Consider the following 23396-nt stretch of genomic DNA (forward strand, 5'->3'; position numbering starts at 1 on the left):
ATATTATGACTAGATCTTACTCTACACATTATAACTGTGATTTGTGGTAGAGTTATTTCCTCTAGAGCTATAATTATCTAATACAGAATAGATATGGGCGGGCTTATTACCAGACATGGGCTTATTACTGGATACACACAATAATGTGCCAATAATTCAGTTCACAATAATATGGAAAATAGACAGTGCTTGTTTTAATATTTTATTCCAGTATTATGCATACCATTCACTAAATCTGATGCCTTATTTCTCAATTTTGCTACAACTTACAATTTGCTTAATGTGGTATGCCATTTAATGAAAGCAGTTTGACAGCTGAAAAATGAACCTATTGAAATTTGATTCTAACCCACACTTTCACTCATCTGTTGAACACTTCAGTAAATTAAAATTAAAATTTGTATTGCAATATGGTTTGTATTTTTCCTTTTTGTTAATGAAACCCTATATGTTGACAGCTGTTAATGAATTCTCAAATTATTTTCAATCATATATTACTTTGAAAAATACAAACTTTTTGATATCAATTTCCATTTTACTTTTGAAATGAATGTTTTTCATGCGATAAATTTTCAGCCAATACAATGAGACAAAAAAAGTATTTCTTTGATAAAAATATGAATTTGCAAAATACCCGAGAACATTTATTTAATTCTGACATAGCAGTCAACTGTCCCAATATTGTCCCACTACAGGCAAACATTATAGAGAATTGCGCTGTAGTTATTCATACATAGAGAAGCCTCCCTTTAATTTCGTTTTAAATATGATATATAACTAGCCACCCTCAAAACTCCAGGGGGTTACGCTCACTTTCGCTCTCTGCACTCCTAGAATATGTCATAGCAAAATTAAAGGCTCTGTGTGCACCACCTTGTGGATGAGACGAGAAGACTAGTTAGTCGCGTTACGGTAAAATTGACTGGCTTTGAAGTTGAGTGTTGCCCATCTTAACTCTTCAAAGGACACGTATCAGCCTAGTAATTGGTCAGTTCTTTTTACCCGAGACCAATCAAATAGCTAGCAGCGTGCCTTCAGTTTTTGCTATGACATATTCCAGGGATGCAGAGAGCGAAAGTAAGCGTAACCCCTGGAGTATCGAGGATGATAACTAGCTCGGCCAAGGAACAACAACTGATCAGTTTACCTATATAGTTACCTCAGTTGGTTATAGCGACCGGATTCGGATATGAGGTCTTGGGTTTGAATCCTGGTCTGGTCCCATTGCATTTTTACTTTCGGAATATTGATTTCACTTCTTAGTAAATATGTATTTCATAGATATTACTTTTTTCATGAAAGTTCCACAAGACATGGGTTTCTTTTCAGAAATGATATATTAAATCTTTTTTCATGCCGGTATATTTTTTTTACAAATTTTGACAATGGTACAGTATTCATAATTAATCCAAGACATCTTGATGAAATTGATAAAATCTGTGTTACAATTATTCTGAAACTAGCCTTTCTCAGACTGCCAAACAGCAAATGAATAGGAATATTACCAGTATATGTCTGCCCATGGCCACCACAAGCTACAAATACAGTATTGAACATCACCACTTGTTTAACTCAGAAATTCTGCATTGGGAATTGACAGAAGTAATTTTCCAATTACTTTTCTCCCTTGATTACAATCTTTCAATCAACTGTTGTTCGTTTGTTAAAAAAGGATTTTTCTGTAATTACTTCACACAAAGCATCCCATTTTAAAACAGTGTATCGATTTTCCAGAAGGAAATTTTAATCATCTGCTGTCGGTTCCAATAGAAAACTATGGTCTTCAGTAGTGCTTTATTGCAATGTCCGGGACAAATGAAAATTTTCTTTAAGTACAATGTTTTTGCTGCAACTTTTCGGGCAAGTTTCAAGTAATTAAATGTGATACACTAGCCAGATTTCCCTCTGAAACTAATTCTCTTGTTCTTCATGCAGCATATAATGAAATTGTTTAAAACGTAAAAACGTGAAACCGCACTACCCAGCGGGTATTGGATTTTAAATTCTTACTTTATTTTAAATTTTAATTCCATGCCTGAGGTGTTCTGGTATATCTATAGATCAATTATATGGCCAGATATTTATGTATGATTTTGTCTCATGACACAGGTACATAATAAATCATAGCAGGCAGGATGATTTTAGTAAACAGTAATGTTTTGATAGACAAGCATATATATATATATATAATTAAATGTTGTTTATTTTACAACAATTGCGAAACAAGTTCTATCAACTTGTATTTATCGCATTTGTTGGCCTTCGATGGTAGCAAAAAAAGGGAATTTAATGTGGGAGGAAACTGGAGTACCCGGAGAAAACCCAAGTGGTCGGACAGGTGACCCAATACCTTTTCACGTCCGTTTGAGGAATCGAACCCTAGCTAGCACATCTTGGTGAGAAGCAAGTGCGCTTTCCTGTTAGGCTGAGTGAGGTGAGTGACTGCACCACTGGACTAATCGACCACAATGATAGATCTATATAAGTACTGGAAAGGTTTCTAAATAGGAGAGATACAGTATTTGGGTGGCTTATAAATTATAGCACACTCCAGCTCGCCTTTCACCACTACGTCCAGGGTTCGACACGAGCTCCCAACATCTGGGGTTTTCTCCAGGTTCTCCAGTTACCTTTCACATTAAGAACCTCTATACATGTACCTGCTTTCAGCCAACAGGAGTGATTCATATCAGTTGGAAAAACTTGTTTCGTAACTAAGTTAAAATAAATTAAGTGTATGTTTAATAGAAGAAAGAACTATCTAGCGGGACTAAAGTGAATTACACAAAGATGCTGAATTTCCTACGCTTCACAAAAACTACTTTTAACAGGTGTTGGATCGGTATAACTACAGTTTTTGTAATCAGGCAACTGGTATATCATTTTAGGCAGCTTCTGAAATTTCAGACTTTTCTTTAAAAGGGAGCAATTTCCAGGGACAAATTAAAACCCTTTTTAGTGGTACTTTTAGACAGCTTAAGACCTTAGACTCTTGATTTAAAGGGTTAGGTACAGTTTTGGGTAAAACATTCACATCAGACACAGCTCACAGGTTCATGACTTTCAAATTTTATAGGTATTATCAAAACTGGCCAGAGGTCTTGAATCCAAATTGAAGTAAAACCAGATTACTGCATTGATAATATAATTTATAAATCAGAAAGTATGAAAGGCTTATACGATAAAACGCCTTTCCTTGTATGCCCACTTGTTGGGTCTCATCTTCATTCAGATCGTCACTCTCGGGATAAAACTTCCAAGTGTAAACCAATTTAATGAAAGTCAGTAAGAGTCGTGTTGGGATTAGTCGTGGTCCAGTGATCTTTTGTCCCTCTCCTGGTGAAGCCTTTGAAGGCGAGTAATTCATTGGATTACCTTCATACAGAGACATGTCACACCGACTTAGCTCTGATACACATGCTCCCTTCTGCCCAACGTCCCCCCCCCCCCCCCCCCCCCCCCCACTTCCATTCCAACTTTTTGAAACACCTTTGTTAACGAGAGAAACCCCAGGTGTTCCCATACCAAACGCTACATCTGACGGGCTTAAGGTACATTCAAATCAAATCTAACAAAAGACGAAACTCACGTGTTGTAAATTAAACAACCATATATATCGTCTCAGAAATGTGTGTGTACATACAGTCCATATTAAACACAAAATCCCTGCATCTGTGGCGAACTATTATATCTTAAAGGTTCATTTCATGCAGATAAAATAGTAGGAAATAAAAAATTCCAAGTAAATCTGAGCCGTTGATTATTGAATAGGCTACACAAGATATAAGGGAGCATTTCTAATCTTGTGACAATAAATATATTTGATCTCATCATAATATTTGTACCGATCTCTGACGTCCCGTGATTTGATGTTGATCATGAGTCAGTGATGTCCCTTTATAGATTTGTAACTTTCCGTGTGAGCTAACGATGCCAGTTCAGTAGGAAGGAGTTCCTGTCACAAAGTACTGCACCTCCCCCCTATTTACTGGTATGCACATGGGGAGCTACCTGTCGGCCGTACAGTTAGTTTGATACTACTTATACATGTATCGCTGACAGCATTGGATTTTAATAAATTCAAAATCTTAAATGAAATTTGTGATTTAAATTGTTAATATAGAGGAAAATCACTACATGACATTGAACAAAAGATTTTTTCTTCTATTGCTATATTTATTTTTAAATTACAAACACAAAACTTATTACAGAAAATCTTATTTATAAAAGATTAAAATCCATACCGTAACAACCTAATTAGCGTAGGAGTCAATCGCAACAAGCTCAGGATAAGTTGAATCTTATTTATTGGGTATGTCTACCGGTTTCGCCCGAACAGTGGGCTTCTTCAGGACCTTAACCTTAACAGAACTTAATTAGTTGGTGCACCTTTGTAATGTTGCATTCCAGAAAGTATTAATAAGGTGGGCTTTTTATATGATATATGTAACTTAGTGAGCATGAACTTATTACTGATAAAATCGGTTTAATTAAAGGGTGGTCTAATTACAAGGCAAATACTGGGCATGATCACTGATAAATTTAGTCTCGTTATACTGAGCATTGGTTTACCACTTGTAAACTTTGTTTTACAAGGGGGTTGTAAAGGGTTAGGTTTATTACTGGTCATTTATAGTTAGCGAGGGTGTGGGCTTATTACTGGGCAGGTGATGATCACTGGTAGGACAGGTGATGATGTGGGTAAATTTGGTTAAGAAGGGTGTGGGCTTATAACACTGAGCATAGGTTTAACACTGGTAAACAATGTTTAACAAAGGGATGTAGGGGGTGATTAGGTTTAACACTGGTAAACAATGTTTAACAAAGGGATGTAGGGGGTGATTAGGTTTAACACTGGTAAACAATGTTTAACAAAGGGATGTAGGGGGTGATTAGGTTTAACACTGGTAAACAATGTTTAACAAAGGGATGTAGGGGGTGATTAGGTTTAACACTGGTAAACAATGTTTAACAAAGGGATGTAGGGGGTGATTAGGTTTAACACTGGTAAACAATGTTTAACAAAGGGATGTAGGGGGTGATTAGGTTTAACACTGGTAAACAATGTTTAACAAAGGGATGTAGGGGGTGATTAGGTTTAACACTGGTAAACAATGTTTAACAAAGGGATGTAGGGGGTGATTAGGTTTAACACTGGTAAACAATGTTTAACAAAGGGATGTAGGGGGTGATTAGGTTTAACACTGGTAAACAATGTTTAACAAAGGGATGTATGGGGGGTTTAAGTTTATCACTGGTAAACTCTGTTTAAGGGGATGTATGGGGTTAGCTTTATTACTGGTAATTTCTAGTTAACAGGGGTGGGCTTATTACTGGGCAGGTGCTGATTGTTTAAATTTGGTTTAGAAGGGTGTGGGCTTATTACACAGAGCATGGGTTTACCACTGGTAACTGTTTAACTCATTCACCCCCAAAATTTCATTATGAACCATTCCAACCTTTGAATTTGAAGTGTTCAAATGTGTAATAAGGGGTGAATGAGTTAACATTATATGGCGATAATTGGTTATTACTGAACATTGGTTTATTACAGAAACTGGTAATTTCTGGATACTAGTAACAATCGTAAGGGGTGGGCTCAAAACGTGTCATTACAGGTTGGTCAAGCTTTCTCATCAAGCTGACAAATCGTACACATTACAATGCCGGAGTCTGCTGCACATATGTTATGTATTGGTATATCTTACAAGATGCATAAAATATGTTTTCAATATGTGCACGGTCGAAAATACGCATGTCTGGATTTCACTTTTTATATACCTGCAGCTGGAGGTCTATACAATATCAGCACTAATTGTACAAAGCTATACGTAAAGCCTAATTATAGATACAACGCAGGCAACAGAACAAAGAGATGTTTCCACCATCATTGCGGCAGTCTTGTACAAAACTCTTACGGGAAATTTCTATGCAGTTGCAATTTGTTAATCTAGTCACTTTGATTATTGAAAAAAGTCAGAATTACATCAAATACAATTTTTTTTTTATAAATGAAATGATAATTTAGTCTTTTCATTGGCTGTAAGAATCAGCTCATAAATCTGGAAAGGAATATTAAAACAAACTTCCAATGTAGTACAATGCTCCATTCAACAGTGTTCAAGAATACACTTATCTTTTTTTTCGCAAAAATTATTTCCAAGATATCTTGATGATTTCTACACTATCAAATGCATTTATTAATGGGCAATGAAAAATTGGGATGAACAAAGAAAGAGTTAGGAAAAGTAAGTAGAACAAATAAACATCCTCATTTTTGTATTTCTTACATCCATTGAAGTAGTACCTAGTGTTCTATTTAATCAGTTTTCAAAATTTACCTTATCTATCCGGCAATTAGCCCATGCGTGGTAATAAGCCCACCCATATCTGACTGCATTTCCATAGAAATGCCAACAAATTATATTTCATTGTCCTGTGATAAGGCCACTCCCCTCCTTTTGAGTCCGAGATCGGCTTTTTGCAGAGAATACGGTAAACCAAATTCTCTGCTAGATTATTATTTTTCCAAACTTTGTTTCAAAACCTTTATAAACTAATTATAGAAAAGTAATTGTTTGATTCCATGAAAATAAATGTTCTTTTTAATCATTATAAATATTCATATTCTATTTTTAAGTTTTCATTTAAGTAATTTAAGATTGATAAAATTCAGAATTTCGGATATAGAAAATACTGCCGTATGGCACACTGATGCATGTGACTGTATGAGCTTCAGTAACGAGAGGAAAGCTTTATATGAAAACCACCCCACTGTCAGATGGATAACACACATTGTTTGTACTCCAACCCTTCATAACTTTCTGTATAATTACATGTACATATGTACCAATGGTAAAATGATTAGGTGTTTGACTAAACTGATAATTAAAGTCACAGCATGCTCGACTCTCTTCCATCAGGAATCTGACCCGTGTGCTGGTAACTCATACTTCAAATTTAACAAGGCAGTTTTCAGGGGTTGTGATACTCTAAAACAGTTTGTTTTTTCGGGCGTACATATATATCTAGTGTGTACTTTTATTAAGTAGTAGCTAGGATCAACAAAAACACTTTCAACACACGAAAATATTCACTTAAATTAAAATATTTTCAAGGTTAATCCAACATTGTTAAGGTCTATTTTTTATAATAATCCATTATCCCTTCCCTACAAACAATTCAATAGCGTATTACATTTACTTGAATCAAAACTGACTGGTCAGTTGGTCAGATAAGAAGGGCAATGTGTAAGTATTAAGTTAGGGCAAACAAGAATTCCACGGAAGTGGATATGTGTCACCTGCGCAGGAAGCTGGGAGATTGTGCTTAGCACTGCATGAAGTTTGAGTTTGATCGGCCCTAGGAAACTCAAGTTATCACATGAAAAACAGATTTTCTATTTATAGTACCAGTGACCTTGACCTTTAACCTTCGGACCTGAAAAGCAATCCCAAGCAAGCACTTTTGGTAAGGAAGCACTGCATGAAGTTTGAGTTTGATCGGTTCTAGGAAACTCAAGTTATCGCACGAAAATAGATTTTCTATTTATAGTAACAGTGACCTTGACCTTTGACCTTCGGACCTGAAAAGTAGTCCCAAGCAAGCACTTTTGGTAAGGAAGCACTGCATGAAGTTTGAGTTTGATCGGCCCAAGGAAACTCAAGTTATCGCACGAAAACATCTGTGAGGACGCCGACATAGCAATACCTATGTGTCACCAGCTTTTCGCAGGCAACACAAAAATAGACACATCAGACTTTTGGCACTGAAATTTTAATCAGGTCAGATATTGCAGAATGTCTTTGAACTCAAGTTTTTTCTGTATATTTTACATCATGTCCTTTACCTCAGGTGTCAGTAAAGTCAGTTTTTACTGTATATTACAGGATGTCCTTAAGTCAGGTGTCAGTAAAGTCAGTTTTTACTGTATATTACAGGATGTCTTTAAAGTCAGGTGTCAGTAAAGTCAGGTTTTATGTTATACATTGTATTATAGGGTGTCTTTACGGAAGTCATTGAATTATAACAGAATACAAATAAGTTAGCTTGCCTTGTATTTATGATGTGTTCTCTCTCAGTTATAAAATCTAACCCCAAAATTTTCTTATTTTCTTTCCATTTTCAATTTTACCAAAACATTCACAGGTGTAAACTGCTATATTACATAACATGTCGGCATTGCTTCACAGCTCTTTTGTGCTAATGCCTTGTTATCTTAACAACATTTGAGAAAACAAAAGCTTTAAATGTTAAAAGTATTTGAATTCTTAAAAAAACAAACTACAATGGCAAAGATCCAAAATCTCTGCTAATTACAGAAAGTACACAAGAATATTTCATTACATACTGATGGGAAACAGTCTGAGTAAAGTTCAAATTCTTTTAACTTTTTATTCACACCTTATTAATAGAAAACAGTGCTAGGAGGAAAATGTTAAGCTGACAAGTCTTTGATTATCGCAGATGTAGTAGGGGCCCTGTTGTTTAAGCCCTGGGCCCAACTGTTCAAAGGTTGATTAGCTTAGCGACTTGTTAAGTGAAGTTTTCAAATTTGAATATTTGACTTAAAGTTTCTCATACACAAATAAATCATATATATACCTAAGTTAAAGGTAGTGTTAACAAGTAGTTAACTCATTTACCCCTGAAATTTCATAATGAACTATACCAATCTTTGAATCGGAAGAGTTCAAATGTGTCTTCTGGGGTGAATGCATGAGTTAAGCTACACAATTAAACTTTGAAGAACTGAGCATTATAAAGAACTAAATGACAAAAATGTGAGAATTTATTTCGGTTTTTCGTTTGTTATGATGTTTAGTTGAAGTCCATTCACACCTGTACATTACAAATGTCATTGGTTTAATAGAAAATTGTACATTAGGTTTATCAGATCTAAGTTTTAAACAAAAGATTACATTCAAAATTGAAAACTGAACCTCAATATATTCATTATTTTTACTGATGACATTATTCTATTAGTTGAATCAGATGACAACTCCAAACAAAACTAAATACAGTCTTTTCTATAGCCAGAAATGAGAATCCATATTGACAGAATCAGGGTAATGATTATTATCAGGTTATTATTAAGCTAACGATACTTTCCAAACTGAAGCCAGGTGTTCACAGGGTAATTTACAGACATCAGTTATACTCTAGAGGGTATCATATTATAGGCAAAAGTTCTGCTCTAGGGTATCATTTAATATCAATGTAAAATGTGCTGACAGGAATCAACTTTCTCTTTCCAAACTACACTGTTTTATACATTATAACCTGACATTAAACTGAAACTTAATCCTTGTTTTCATGTTTTAGAAAAGTCCTATTTTCTGTTTAATATAAACATTAATAAAAAAAAAATCAAATATTAAAAGTTTTTTTTTTATATTAATCATACCTTTATTATAAAAACAATTCAAACAAAATAAACCTTTTTAGTATTTTTCTTGATGGTTATTTTCTTGTTTGACAGTCTAAATGCATGTTTGTAAGTTGCATTCTTCACAAATATATTAATTACAATGAAAGTGTGATATAAGGAGGAATGTGATATTAAGGGGAATGTGATATCAAATATAATATGATATTAAGGGGAATGTGATTTTAAGCAAATGTGATATTAACAGAAACATGCTTTTTGTCAGGATAAATTAATATTTATTTATAACTGAATTAAATATATAAACATGTGTGTGCGTACACCATTTTATAAGAAATCTTGTTTCAAATATTTCATGTAAATCTCCCTTTGTTGTAATATCAGGTCAATCAAAACTACAGTCACCTTTACTTTTATAGGTTATTTACAAATAAGAGGAAAAATTGTGGTTTTCAAAAACATGATAAAGGAACATGACAACTACAGTGAAACCAACTTCTACTTTGTACTCTTACAATTCTTTCTTTCTCGATGAATTTTTAGGTAGATATCATGATCGCCAGCTGCAACTGTTTAAAGGTATGCAGGAGCTTTACTCAGTATTTCTCTGTCTCTAAAGTAGAAGGAAGTAAAATCAATATCATTTAGATTTATGATGTTCAAGTTTGAAAGTGAAGTACAAAATACCCCTCCATTACAGCACATACCGTCACATACACAATTCCACTACATACAATATATAACCAACAACTATAAATCTGCAGCATGCTAGTATTATATGAATTCACAGCACTCCGTTATCATTTTGTTTGATTATTTTCAAACTTTTGAATGATTCCTAGGAGTTCTGTATGCCATATTCCAACTCTTTGTTTTGACAAAGTAATTTTTAACTTTGGGAAATGATGGGCTCCTGCAGAATGTCGGCAATGCTTCACAATTTAAAATGTAAAAACAGGTTACGGTTCTTATTCCTGTATCACAGAATTTCTGTTTTTTTCATAAAAAAAGCAGATTACCACTAGTTTAAGTTACAGACCATAATAGTAGCAGTATTCAAGGAAAACATTGGAGAGGGCTATTGGGCCCTGGACCCCTCAAAACTGAAATTGGTCCTTCCTATATTCCATAGGCCCGTTGCTCTGATCAGCTCCTAAGATATTTCATGCGCATTTAGACAAACCTCTTATACCTTTCATGCTATTTGTATTGTACATAAGATTAAAAGGTATTGATATGTCTTCGTATCAATCATCTTAAAGCATAATTGAAAGGTAAAAATTGAAAACCCTTGCATTTGAAAGTAGACCAACTCCATGCTATGCAAAGAAACACTATATATGTGCTGCTGGGTAGTATACACTGTCCAGATGGGATTTTGAAACATATCGAAACAATATGTCATAATGAATAGTTTTTTTCATGAATTGCAATGAAAAAGCATGCCATCATACTATTAAAATGCCAAAAACCAGCAGACACCAACCTTTAACTCATTCACCCCTGAAGACACATTTCAACTCTTCCAATTCAAAGGTTGGAATAGTTCATTATGAAATTTCAGGAGTGAATGATTTCATTTTATTTTATTTGTTCTACAAGCAGCACTCATCTGCTATATTCCTCTTTCGTATAAAAAAAATACAAACTGTTGAGGTAGAGAGTTTCCGGTGATATTGTACCGCCAATGAAGAAGAGCTCCAATTTGTTACATACACTTACAACAGGAAGGAGTATGGACACTAGAATATCCTTATTATTTCGTTGTGAACCTTTTTTTCTTCTTAAATAATTGGTTACAGAATAACATAAGTTTTAGAAGGTATGGTTATCAATTTCCTTCTTATATGAATTTCTTTACACTGATTTTTTTTTTTATTTCTTCAATTTAACGATATTTTATTTCTTCAACTTTAGGAAATTATTTTGAGAAGGAAAATGTCTTTCTTCATGTTACTAATTGAAATGTATATTTACTCAAAACAAAACTGATCGAAAGTTCATTTTCTCCATTTTTAAAAACAATTTTATGCATAAGAAAGAAAAGTCCAACGTAATTATTTTTAATTTGGAATTCTCCTTAGTCACAAGACACAGTAAACCTGACCATTGTGGGAAAGTTCTCTATGTGTATAAAAAATCTTACAACAAAAACAAATATGAAACCTACCAGAGGTACCATAAATGTCTTTAACATTTGCCAAAAATAATTCATGGTTTCCTGTGTGACTTTTTCATGACAACATGGTTTACTGTGATAACTCATTCACCCCTGAAGACACATTTGAATTCTTCCAATTCAAAGGTTGGAATAGTTCATTATGAAATTTCAGGGGTGAATGAGTTAACTACACTGCATGTTCTGAATACCAAAAACAGTTGTAGAAAATAGAAATCTTGCACTTGGTTGCTGGTCTGGTGGCACAGTGGACAGTGCTCTTGCCTTTCACCAAGGCGACCAAAGTTTGATTCCCTGATTGGACGTGAAAAGGTTTAGGGACACCTGCTCTACCATGTGGGTTTTCTCCAGGTACTCCAGTTACCTACCATATTAAGACCCTCCGCATGCTAACATGCGGCCAACAAGAGAGGTTAATGAAAGATGAAATAGTTTTTACTTAGTAAAACATTAAGATTGTACTCATCAAAAAGTAAAGTTTTTCAAAGCAAATAAAATCCTTATAAAATTGACAGCAATTAAATGATATCAGATGTTCTTGATTTTCTTGTTTTGATATTAAAAAAAAAATCAAAACCACCTGGTTACAGTTTCTAACCAACCTTTACGCAACTGGGGCTTGGTCAGGCAATCTGAAAGACTGTTTTAGAAAACATCGGTTTTTACCTTTTGCCTATTACAGGGAAAATGTTGCAAAAAAATCTGACATGAAGTTTCTGGTAAATAGTTAAAACATGTAGATTGTATTACAATAAAAAGCTATGATGGTCATGATGTGCCTTATTTGTTAAAGTAAATGAGTTAATTTCCCTAGGATGAAAAATTCTATCTCTGAAATTTCACCTCAGAGCTTGAAAAAATTTCCCGAATTGAGAGATTCCATATTCTAAGTTTTTAAAACTGAAAACATTTCATCAACAAATTCACGAAAACTACAAAAGCTTAGCCATTTAAAGTCTAGAAAAGAATGATTTCATGTATGCAACTAAAACCAAATTTGAATTTTAAACTTAAGATCCTTATTTGAAAATTGAAACACAAAATGTTCCCTAATCCACAAAAAAAGGATAAATTTTCTCTGATCACATTTTGGTCCCAGCTTCAAAGAACGAATGTAAAGTAGAACATTTGAGATGAAAACTCTTGACATAAAGTGATATAGAATTATAAAACCACGGATTGTTTAAACACCAGATGTGACCATCACAATTTTCAGTTGCTTGCCGTACCAATATTTCAGTCCATTACTGATTACAAATCCATGCTAAATATTTGATGGTCCTAGCACACTTTCTTGAGGAAGGGAGATGTGATGGTACTAACACACTTGAGGGAAGGACAATGAGGTAACAAGCTGTAGAAAGGAGTCCAAACACATGCTCATCTGTAACTAGAGTGTAAATATATAGAGTATTCCACAGTCACTTCACCATGAACGAGACATTTTATCACGACTGGCTGTATTTCAGAGATTTACACCATGAATTCGAAATAGGACACCTTTTCCCCTATTTGTCAAGTATTGGAGATAAATTTTGAAGGTTCGTTTACTCAACCTTGTCTCCTAATAAATCAATGTTTTTCATGTACTTCTCTTTAGCTCACCAACAGGATCACAGACAACATTTGAATGGTTTAACTAAAGGAAGATAATTAGAAATGGATTGAGTATACTTTCTTGGTAAACATAAATTGAACACCAAAATTGGATAAATTTGTCTCAGTGATTTCTATAGAAAATGTTTTGGTGAGTCCTGGCCATGACTTTCTAAAATACTGAAGAGTCTCACTATCGAGTTCTGCAAATGTCGAACAATCCGAAAAAAGCGGCATGTATGGGTCCAGATCTGAATATCTGTATCCGGGCACAAATCAGGAATTTATACTTTATGTATCTAAAAGGAAGTAAAGGGGAGGTTACTGTATATAGGAAAAACCACAGTGTAGTGGGACAGGGTTCCTTAAAGAGAGGTTACTGTATAAAGGAAAAACCACAGTGCAGTGGGACAGGGTTCCTTAAAGGGAGGTTACTATATATAGGCAAAACCACAGTGTAGTGGGACAGGGTTCCTTAAAGGGAGGTTACTGTATATAGGGAAAACCACAGTGCAGTGGGACTGGGATCCTTAAAGGGAGGTTACTGTATATAGGAAAGACCGCAGTGCAGTGAGACTGGGATCCTTAAAGGGAGGTTACTGTATATAGGGAAAACCACAGTGTAGTGGGACAGGGTTCCTTAAAGGGAGGTTACTGTATATAGGAAAGACCGCAGTGCAGTGAGACTGGGTTCCTTAAAGGGAGGTTACTGTATATAGGAAATACCACAGTGTAGTGGGACAGGGATCCTAAAGGGATTTTACCGAATGTAGAAAAACCACAGCGTAGTGGGACAGGGATCCTTAAAGGGAGGTTACTGTATATAGGGAAAACCACAGTGTAGTGGGACAGGGATCCTAAAGGGATTTTACCGAATGTAGAAAAACCACAGCGTAGTGGGACAGGGATCCTAAAGGGAGTTTACCGAATGAAGAAAAACCACAGCGTAGTGGAACAGGGATTCTTCAATGAAATCCTAGATAAGCACCTGTATTAGCGATGCCTAGAACTCATGTTTATGACAAACCAAACAAACAAGTGTTCTGCTAAGCACAGGTCAGATTTTCAATTAGAGGCATCCTTGACTTTATATAAATTTCACAAAGTTTTGGAAATGCACCAGACAATTGTATAATGAACCAGACATATTGAAGGAAATGAAGTTTCCATTTGTCAGAAAGCACTGTACCTATAAATGATATGTATCTCTTACATTTCAGAAATTACCTGAACACCTCTATTGATACGTGTGACAGTATAAACAGGAACATTGCACAAAACGATCATAAGCACCATGAGAGAGGGTTGCCTCATGCAAACACGGCCGTTCTTTGTTCCGTGTTTGTCCACATGATACCGTTCAAACAGTGTATTCTAATGTCAACAAATGTTTCTACTGGGTACGACTACTTGATCAGGTCGGTACCTGCCTGGTCAAAGTATTCACACTCTCAAACGTCTTAAACTCTGGTTAATAAATAAATCTTCAGAAGAGCTCCTTCAAAACGTTTTTTATCTTAAACCATAAACAAAAAGACAAAATATGAAATGTGATTTTTACCACAATGGTACGTAATGTGTAAATATCTTTTAATTTCTTCCCTGCAAATAATTACTCCTTAGAAACGGGGCATTATAGACACAAATGTATATTTCAGTCCTGAATTCCAAGTTTTAGGCATAAAAATAACAAAAATTTCATGTGTTTTTTCGAAAATAAAAAATTGCTGCTTGGTTCATTAAATATTCATAATTATTTGGTGTTTAATTGATTGACAATCCTTAACAAGAAAATAGTCAAAGACAGTAGGGCAAAAAAGTGTTCCATTCCTAATTACTTTACTAGTACTAGGCAAGCCTATAAGACAAAGTATTATATACTGTATATATTCTTTATATATGTCTGTAAATACTGTGACAATAAGGGCTAAACTAGTATTGCCATATAATTTCCAAACTATTAACCCATAATGCAATTTATATTGATTATGTATTGCCAAATTTGAAATAACAACAAATCTGTAAAACTTTTAAAATAAATTAATGCACATAAAATAAGAATCCAAATAAAAATCGTGCAATCATTCCGAATAAAAAAATCCAAAATATAGTCGAAACTTAAAAAAATTTCATTAAATCAATGTCAATGTAAAATAAAAGTATTGTTTCGGAAACTTATATATATCACCTATACACATATATTTCATAGGGAAAATATGTCTTTTCTATATTTTAAATGAAAATAAAAATGAAAATCCAACTTCGAATAACAAGTTTTTATAATTTGAAATTGTAAAATAAAGTTTCATGGAAAATATAGAAAGTATTGAGAGTATAGAAGAAACTTATTCTCCGTATGAAATATCCCTCATATACATATACTGGTATATGGTGAAATACCGGTACACCGTTTGTCTATTACAATATATTGTTCAGAAAAGAAAATTTCGTTTCTAACGATGATTCGTGGCACCACTGAACTATCATCTTTATATTTACTGCCTAGTTTGTATGGCTAACTCATATTTACTGCCTGGGATCACAACATGGGTAATTATAAATCGTAGCAGAATAAATATAGCCACCTGAATTTCATTATAAGACTTTATTTTGTTTTTCGGTGTGACAAAATGGCATAATGTATACCACAAACATCTAAACTGTGAATTTGTGAAGTTGTGCAGACTTTTTTTCAGGCAATTTTTGTACCAGTAATTTGAAGGTGTTTTACCTACATATTGAAGGTAACATGCAATACTTATGGTTGATTAAAAACAGGAGTGTACATGAAATCATGTAACAAATTCTAAGTTCAAATACTGAGCTTGAAATCCTGTACAAACACCTGAAATGATATTAACCTTCAATTATGAATTGATGAAGCCAACACTACCAACAGGTGTTGCATTAAAACATAAAAACATGTACTTTTTCCGTACACATTCAACACATCAACGTAAATATATTAACTTCCATTTCACAGGTGGTCGGGTATCAAGTTACTCTTTTTCATCAAACCCTACTCCCACTGGAAAACCAAATTTTAATTATCTTCGGGAGTATAAAAACCAAAATATATACACCTTGTAGTTAAACCTGCCTTACTCCAATGTTACCTACATCTGGTTTCCAAGGAAATGTTTTTTTCTATCAACTTATTGTCCTGACGATCTAAATTAAAATAAAAACAAATTGTACACCTGTTTAACACCTGTTCTGCACACATTTATAACAATTAAAGTATGACGATTCTGTTGTGACTATTTCAATGGCAAATCATTATCACTATACTGTACCTAAAAGAAAATACTCCTTCAACTCATTCACCCCTGGAGAAACATTTGAACTCTTCTAATTCAAAGGTTGGAATAGTTCATTGTGAATTCCAGGGGTGAATGAGTTAAGGATACCCATTTCACTGCCAAACACTGTAACCAAGCTTCTGAAACAGAACTTTAGGGCAAGACTAAAGCTTTGATAAATCGTTTCTGAAAAGAAAACTACAATTTTTTGAGCTACATGTATCATGCAAATTAATAAATATATAATCAACAATCGTGTTCCGAGTGTAAAAACAGCCAAAGCGGGATTCGAACCCTGGACATCAGATTGGTATCCTAACAGTCTAACTGACTGAACTACATTATCATGATGCATTTGTACCACGTCAACAGAAGTGTCATAGCCCAACTGCACCCCAGTTCTTTCAAAAACTGGGAGGTATGTTTTTCGAATCCCGGTCTAGCCCAAATTATTGTTTTACAATCGGATCACAGTTTTTGATCATATTTCATTATTTCATTATTTCATCATTATTATTTCTCATAAGTCTAGTTATGTATGGTTTCGTTTTCAGAAATGATTCGTCAAAGCTATAAAGTCATGTCAGAAATAAACAGTTTCCAACACTTTAGTTACAGTTTTTGGCAGTGGTACGGGGAACCTTAACCCTTTCACCCCTATGTAACTTTATTAGACTCTACCATGCATTTATATGGATGAGTCCATTATGGTCTACAGTGGTGAAAGGGTTAACAGAAAGAAAGCTTATGGTCTTGTCCATATCCATTGTTTTATGATTTGAAAACAGTTTGCTGTAAAGAAAGTAATATATTCTGTAGAATACTAGGCAAGCAGACATGATTTCACTTGCCCACAGACCAAATCTACTACTCCGGGTTCCAAGATTCAAGAGCCTGGAATTTTTTTGCCCTGGCAGATATTAAACGAAAAATTTGTATTGATAGTCCGAATTGTCCATTTTTAACCCTTTCACCCCTATGTAACTTCAAAAGACTTTACCATGCATTGATATGGATGAGTCCATTATGGTCTAACACTAGTGGTGAAAGAGTACAACTGGGCCAAGATGAGAAATAATGTCCGAGTCCAATCTCTTCATGCACATGTATTACACAGTATTACAGAGGTTTGTCAGAGAACCAATAATTACGAGTAATATGTAATAGAATTGAGAAAATGCAAAAAGTCACGCCAGGATTTGAGCATGAAACCTCCAAATTCTAAACCTGCACTGTATCAACCAAGCTACATAACTATTACTGACCCCAGGAATTATCTAGTTTGAAATAAAGCACTCCTTTCATTTTAAACATACTACATGTCAATTTATTTTTATTTTACCAACTACCAACTTTAGCAAGGCATCATCATGTTTCAGAAGAAAAACCTGAGTCTCCAGCCAATCGTCTTTCGCAAGATGTCCTCTAGAACTACAACAGAATAATTCAATCTCCAGACTACCTTTGCAACCTTACCAAAAAATAATTTATAAAAACAGAAAAATTGCTGAGTCAGGGTTTTCACTTGACTTTTAATACCATGTTGTGAAGGAAGTGACCTTTGACTCTATGGTTTAAAATACGGTCTGTTTGACATTTTTTTTATGTCTCTCAAATTTAGGGAAAATTCTATCCGTCTCTCAAATTTAGGGAAAATTCTATCCGAGTTCTGAATTTTCATAGTGTCAAGGGTCAACTTAAAGCCCTTGGGGAGTCTTCAGACTACCACCCTATGCTATGCTTAGCAAAACAACTTCTACGGACACCAGCGGTTCTGACTATTGACCTACAATATGATAAATGAAGATGATAAAGTCTCCAAACTACCAACCTCAGCGATATCATCAGTGTGCTTCAGTCTCCAGACTACCAACTTTAGAAAATCAACTCCTACTGACATTACCGAAGGATGGTTGAATTGTCTGACTATTGACCTGCAAGATGTCCCCAACATGTTAAATGAGGATGATAAAGTCTCAAAACTACCAACCGCCGCAAGATATCATCAGTGTGCTTCAGTTTCCAGACTACATGTATACCAACCTTAGCGAAACAACTCCTACTGACAGTACAGAAGGATGGTTGAATTGTCTGACAATTGACCTGCAAGATGTCCCCAACATGTTAAATGAGGATGATAAAGTCTCAAAACTACCAACCTCCGCAAGATATCGTCTGTGTGCTTCAGTCTCCAGACTATCAACTCCTACGTATACTGACACTTAAGAAGGATGGTTGAGTTAGGTCCCCAACATGTTAAATGAGGAGGATGAATTTTTCCAAACATTTTCTTCAGGTTGGTAAGTATGGATTATGAAAAGTTCTTTTTACACAACCAATAAAAGTTTCTATGAGACGTTTCGATGACTAGTACGATATGTACACTGTCACCTTCATCAGATAAATTACCAGTAAAGCGTATGCACACAAAGGTGTAAAATGTGTACGAGTTGTCCACAAAATGATGAAGTCTCAAAACTACCAACCTCCGCAACATATCATCTGTGTGCTTCTGTCTCCAATTTACCAATCAAGGATTGAATTTAATTTTTAAATCCACAAGCAAACTGTTGCTTGTGGTTTCAAAAGTTAGAAGCAAATTGACAAATCAAGAAGCAAAATATTTGGACGTAAAATTTTTATTTAAGAATCATCCAACGGCAATGTAGCCTATGTCATGTAGGTCATGCTGCCATTTCTGTACTGTTTTTATTTGTACGAAAGGCTGAGCTTCAGTCTTCGCCGGTGGTTCTGTTAGTGTATGCACTTTTTTAGTGCCTTCAGTGCAGTTCCAATTTTCTTTTAAAAAAAAACGTAACCATCGTTTGAGCTTTGACATTTGACGCTGTCTGCACATATATATGTTCCGAACGACACTCTCGTTACTGCCGAGACTAAACGAGACTTAGTACTTGTGCTATATTTAGACACGCACACATGTGTACAACTTACGCAAATCTCAAAATCCTGACACAAATTGCGTGTAAATAAGAGTAAATTTCGAACCCTGCCAACCACAGCAAAACAACCCCTAGAAACTACAGAAGGAAAATGAAGTTTCAAGATTACCAACCTTAGGAAGAAGACATATCCTTTATGGGCTCCAGAAGGATAATTGAACCTAATATAATCAGACATCCAAACTTAGCATGAAATTAAATTGAGTGTGAAAACTCCCTGTTATATTAAGGTAGTTAAAATAATGATGTGGTATATATATTTTACATGCTGTGATTTTGCGTGGTAACTGTTAATTCATTTTTAGGCTTCAATAACATCAGAGACTGTGCAGATCGTCTCAAGTAGACTTATGAGTTCATAAAATCAATACTTTAATCAATAATCTAACTACCAGTATCAGTGTTCTCAATTATATGTCATGTTACAATGTTAGAGATTTCTGAATTTGGTGAAATTTTTCTCTGACAGAACAAAGCAAAATTAAATCTATTTTCAATTGTATCACCGTTCATCACAGCTATGACTCATGAAAGCAAATACTTAATACATGTATAAGATGGAACTTATTCATTAGTCTTGATTTCATCACATAGTATGCTGTGATGAAAATCGAAATATGTTCTACAATAATATTGTAAAAGCTGAAAAGGCGCGCAGCCAGATCGTAATGCCAACCTTACTATCTAACCATCCTAAAGGTGACTTGCCAACTCCCGTCTCCACTTTGAACACCCCGCCCCCCACGGAAATTTTGAAATCTAAAAGATTAGTAGTGCTGCCTCCTCACTTTGAGAATTTTTATTCAATTTCAAATGTTTTTATTCTATTTTGAGTCAAATTTTCTGAAGGAAGAAAAAAGTTTTGTTATTTGATATTACAAATTTTAGTATAAAATTACTGACTATAAAATTGGCACCCAGTACCCTACATTCTGAACATGCAATACCGATTGTTTCGGCATTCTTTATGAAATCTATGGTTTTATGGCAATGGTCAAAATTAAGCAACCAAATTTAATATTCATGTTAACAGTACAATCATTTAATCACTTTTATGGATCTCACACAATAAATATCTATCAAAAAGTACATTTTTTGGCTGAACATGCAAATGCATGTTCGCTTCCATGGCAGCCACATGCACGTGCCTAACGTTAGTAGCCGAGCCTTATAAGAAAGTAAGATTAATGTCTACATGTACAGATTTACTACCAAATGGAACCCTGCAAGAGATTGGTAAAACAAAATGTTTTAGATTAAAGTTTCAGTTATATTGAAATTCAAATAGTGTTCTAATGACAGAATATACTTTTTTTTCAATCTTTACTTCAAAACTCTAAAAATTAAACAGCTTGAGTAATTATTGTCTACAACAATCTCTTAATTCTGATCATGGAATCTTGTTATTATTTCTATCGGTTTTATATATACAGACCTATAATTATATATACTTTCACATACCTAATAATTGCTATATCCAAAATCATACACAATTTACTAAAAATTTCAAGAAATTGATCGACGAGATATGGAACCTGGTCTGTTTATATTAACTTTAGAGATAAAACGGTGCACTGTACTGTGATAATATACTTGCCAATTAAGTTAGTATACAATGTATATTTAGTGTACGTATTACACCTGTGCTTCCCTGTGAATTCAACCTGAAATGAATTTAACAGAACTAAAACATTTCGAATTTTCCAAAAATCTATCCTTGAAATGTTCTCAGTATAAATTCACTTTTGATTTCAATATGTCCTATTGTGAATGTTTGTCTGGCACGAGCGGCCTAACCTTACAGAGTGAAGGCATGCTATACTTTTCTATAGAGCTAACACGGGTCAGATCGCTGACGTCGAACTGGTGACATGAAGTCTGTCGTTATTTCATGAATTCAAAACACAAATTTCTGAGTATTTTTCGATTCCTATAATTTCCTTAGATATTTTGGAATCCCGTGATCTCTTTGGATCGACTGTACATGTGCTATTCGTCCCGGTACCTCTCATTAAAAGGACATGTTCAGTTTTAGCTTACCGTACCCGCTTGTAAACAAAGCCAGCACTTCGTCTCGCGAAGCGAGTTCCGACCAGGAATATTCGGAAATTGTACTATAAACGACAAACTTCGTAATAAAATTCGATGTGTAGGATAAAATGGTTATAGCTGAAGTTAAAATGTGAAAAATTACTCACCGAAACCCGAAGAAATGGTAAGAAATAGCCACACGTATACCACAGCCGACATCATTGCTCCGCCATGTCAAATACGACTCGCAGGCCTTCACGGTCCACTGCCTGCTGAATATTCATTATGACGTTGTCTTCATGAATATTTATTATTCAAAATGTACACCTGAGAAACTTGATGTTGCGATCTCCGGTAAAAGCATGCACAACGGCTATTTGGTCGTCCGTGTCTTGGAATTGTAAACATGGACTCCGTGGACAGAGCAAAAATAAAATGGCCATATGTCAATGGACACTGTACACTTTGACAGAGACCTATCTAATTAAAATCACATCCTAATAATCGTAGAGGAACGGGAATTAGGATCATAAGAGTATAGTAGAGGAACGGGAATTAGGATCATAGGAGTATCGTAGTGGAACGGGAATTAGGATCATAAGAGCATCGTAGAGGAACGGGAATTAGGATCATAGGAGGATCGTAGAGGGACGGGAATTAGGATCATAAGAGTATCGTATAGGAACGGGAATTAGGATAATAAGAACGGGAGTTAGGATCATAAGAGTATCGTAGAGGAAGGGGAATTAGGATCATAAGAGTATCGAAGAGGAACGGGAATTAGGATCATAAGAGAATCGTAGAGGAACGGGAATTAGGATCTAAAGAGGATCGTAGAGGAACGGGAATTAGGATCATAAGGGTATCGTAGAGGAACGGGAATTAGGACCATAAGAGTACCGTAGAGGAACGGGAATTATGATCATAAGAGTATCGTAGAGGAACGGAAATTAGGATCATAAGAGTATCGTAGAGTAACGGGAATTAGGATCATAAGAGTATCGTATAGGAACGGGAATTAGGATAATAAGAACGGGAGTTAGGATCATAAGAGTATCGTAGAGTAACGGGAATTAGGATCATAAGAGTACCGTAGAGGCACGGGAATTAGGATCATAAGAGTATTGTAGAGGAATGGGAATTAGGATCATAGGAGTATCGTAGTGGAACGGGAATTAGGATCATAAGAGAATCGCAGAGGAACGGGAATTAGGATCATAAGGGTATCGTAGAGGAACGGGAATTAGGACCATAAGAGTACCGTAGAGGAACGGGAATTAGGAACATAAGAACGGGAGTGAGGATCATAAGAGTATCGTAGAGGAAGGGGAATTAGGATCATAAGAGTATCGAAGAGGAACGGGAATTAGGATCATAAGGGTATCGTAGAGGAACGGGAATTAGGACCATAAGAGTACCGTAGAGGAACGGAAATTAGGATCATAAGAGTATCGTAGAGTAACGGGAATTAGGATCATAAGAGTATTGTAGAGGAACGGTAATTAGGATCATAGGAGTATCGTAGAGGAACGGGAACTAGGATCATAAGAGTATCGTAGAGGGACGGGAACTAGGATCATAAGAGTATCGTAGAGGGACGGGAATTAGGATCATAAGAGTATCGAAGAGGAACGGGAATTAGGATCATAAGAGAATCGCAGAGGAACGGGAATTAGGATCATAAGAGAATCGCAGAGGAACGGGAATTAGGATCATAAGTACACTTTGACAGAGACCTATCTAGTTAAAATCACATCCTAATAATCGTAGAGGAGCGGGGATTAGGATCATAAGAGTATCGTAGAGTAACGGGAATTAGGATCATAAGAGTACCGTAGAGGAACGGGAATTAGGGTCATAAGAGTATCGTAGAGGAACGGTAATTAGGATCATAGGAGTATCGTAGTGGAACGGGAATTAGGATCATAAGAGGATCGTAG

The 23396-nt window shown here is 35.1% G+C and overlaps 1 protein-coding gene across 1 annotated transcript in view; it reads right to left on the reverse strand.

Moving 5' to 3' along the window:
* LOC110450755 (activin receptor type-1-like) overlaps nt 1-21713 on the reverse strand; it is a 44054-nt gene extending 22341 nt beyond the window's left edge. The window contains exon 1 of the mRNA XM_021498444.1: nt 21624-21713. Within this exon, the coding sequence (XP_021354119.1) occupies nt 21624-21678 (55 nt within the window). The 5' untranslated portion in view covers nt 21679-21713. The remainder of the gene's footprint in view (nt 1-21623) is intronic.
* Nucleotides 21714-23396: the final 1683 nt, after the last annotated feature.

Source organism: Mizuhopecten yessoensis, unplaced genomic scaffold, assembly GCF_002113885.1.
Source record: "Mizuhopecten yessoensis strain PY_sf001 unplaced genomic scaffold, ASM211388v2 scaffold5503, whole genome shotgun sequence".
Taxonomy (NCBI): domain Eukaryota; kingdom Metazoa; phylum Mollusca; class Bivalvia; order Pectinida; family Pectinidae; genus Mizuhopecten; species Mizuhopecten yessoensis.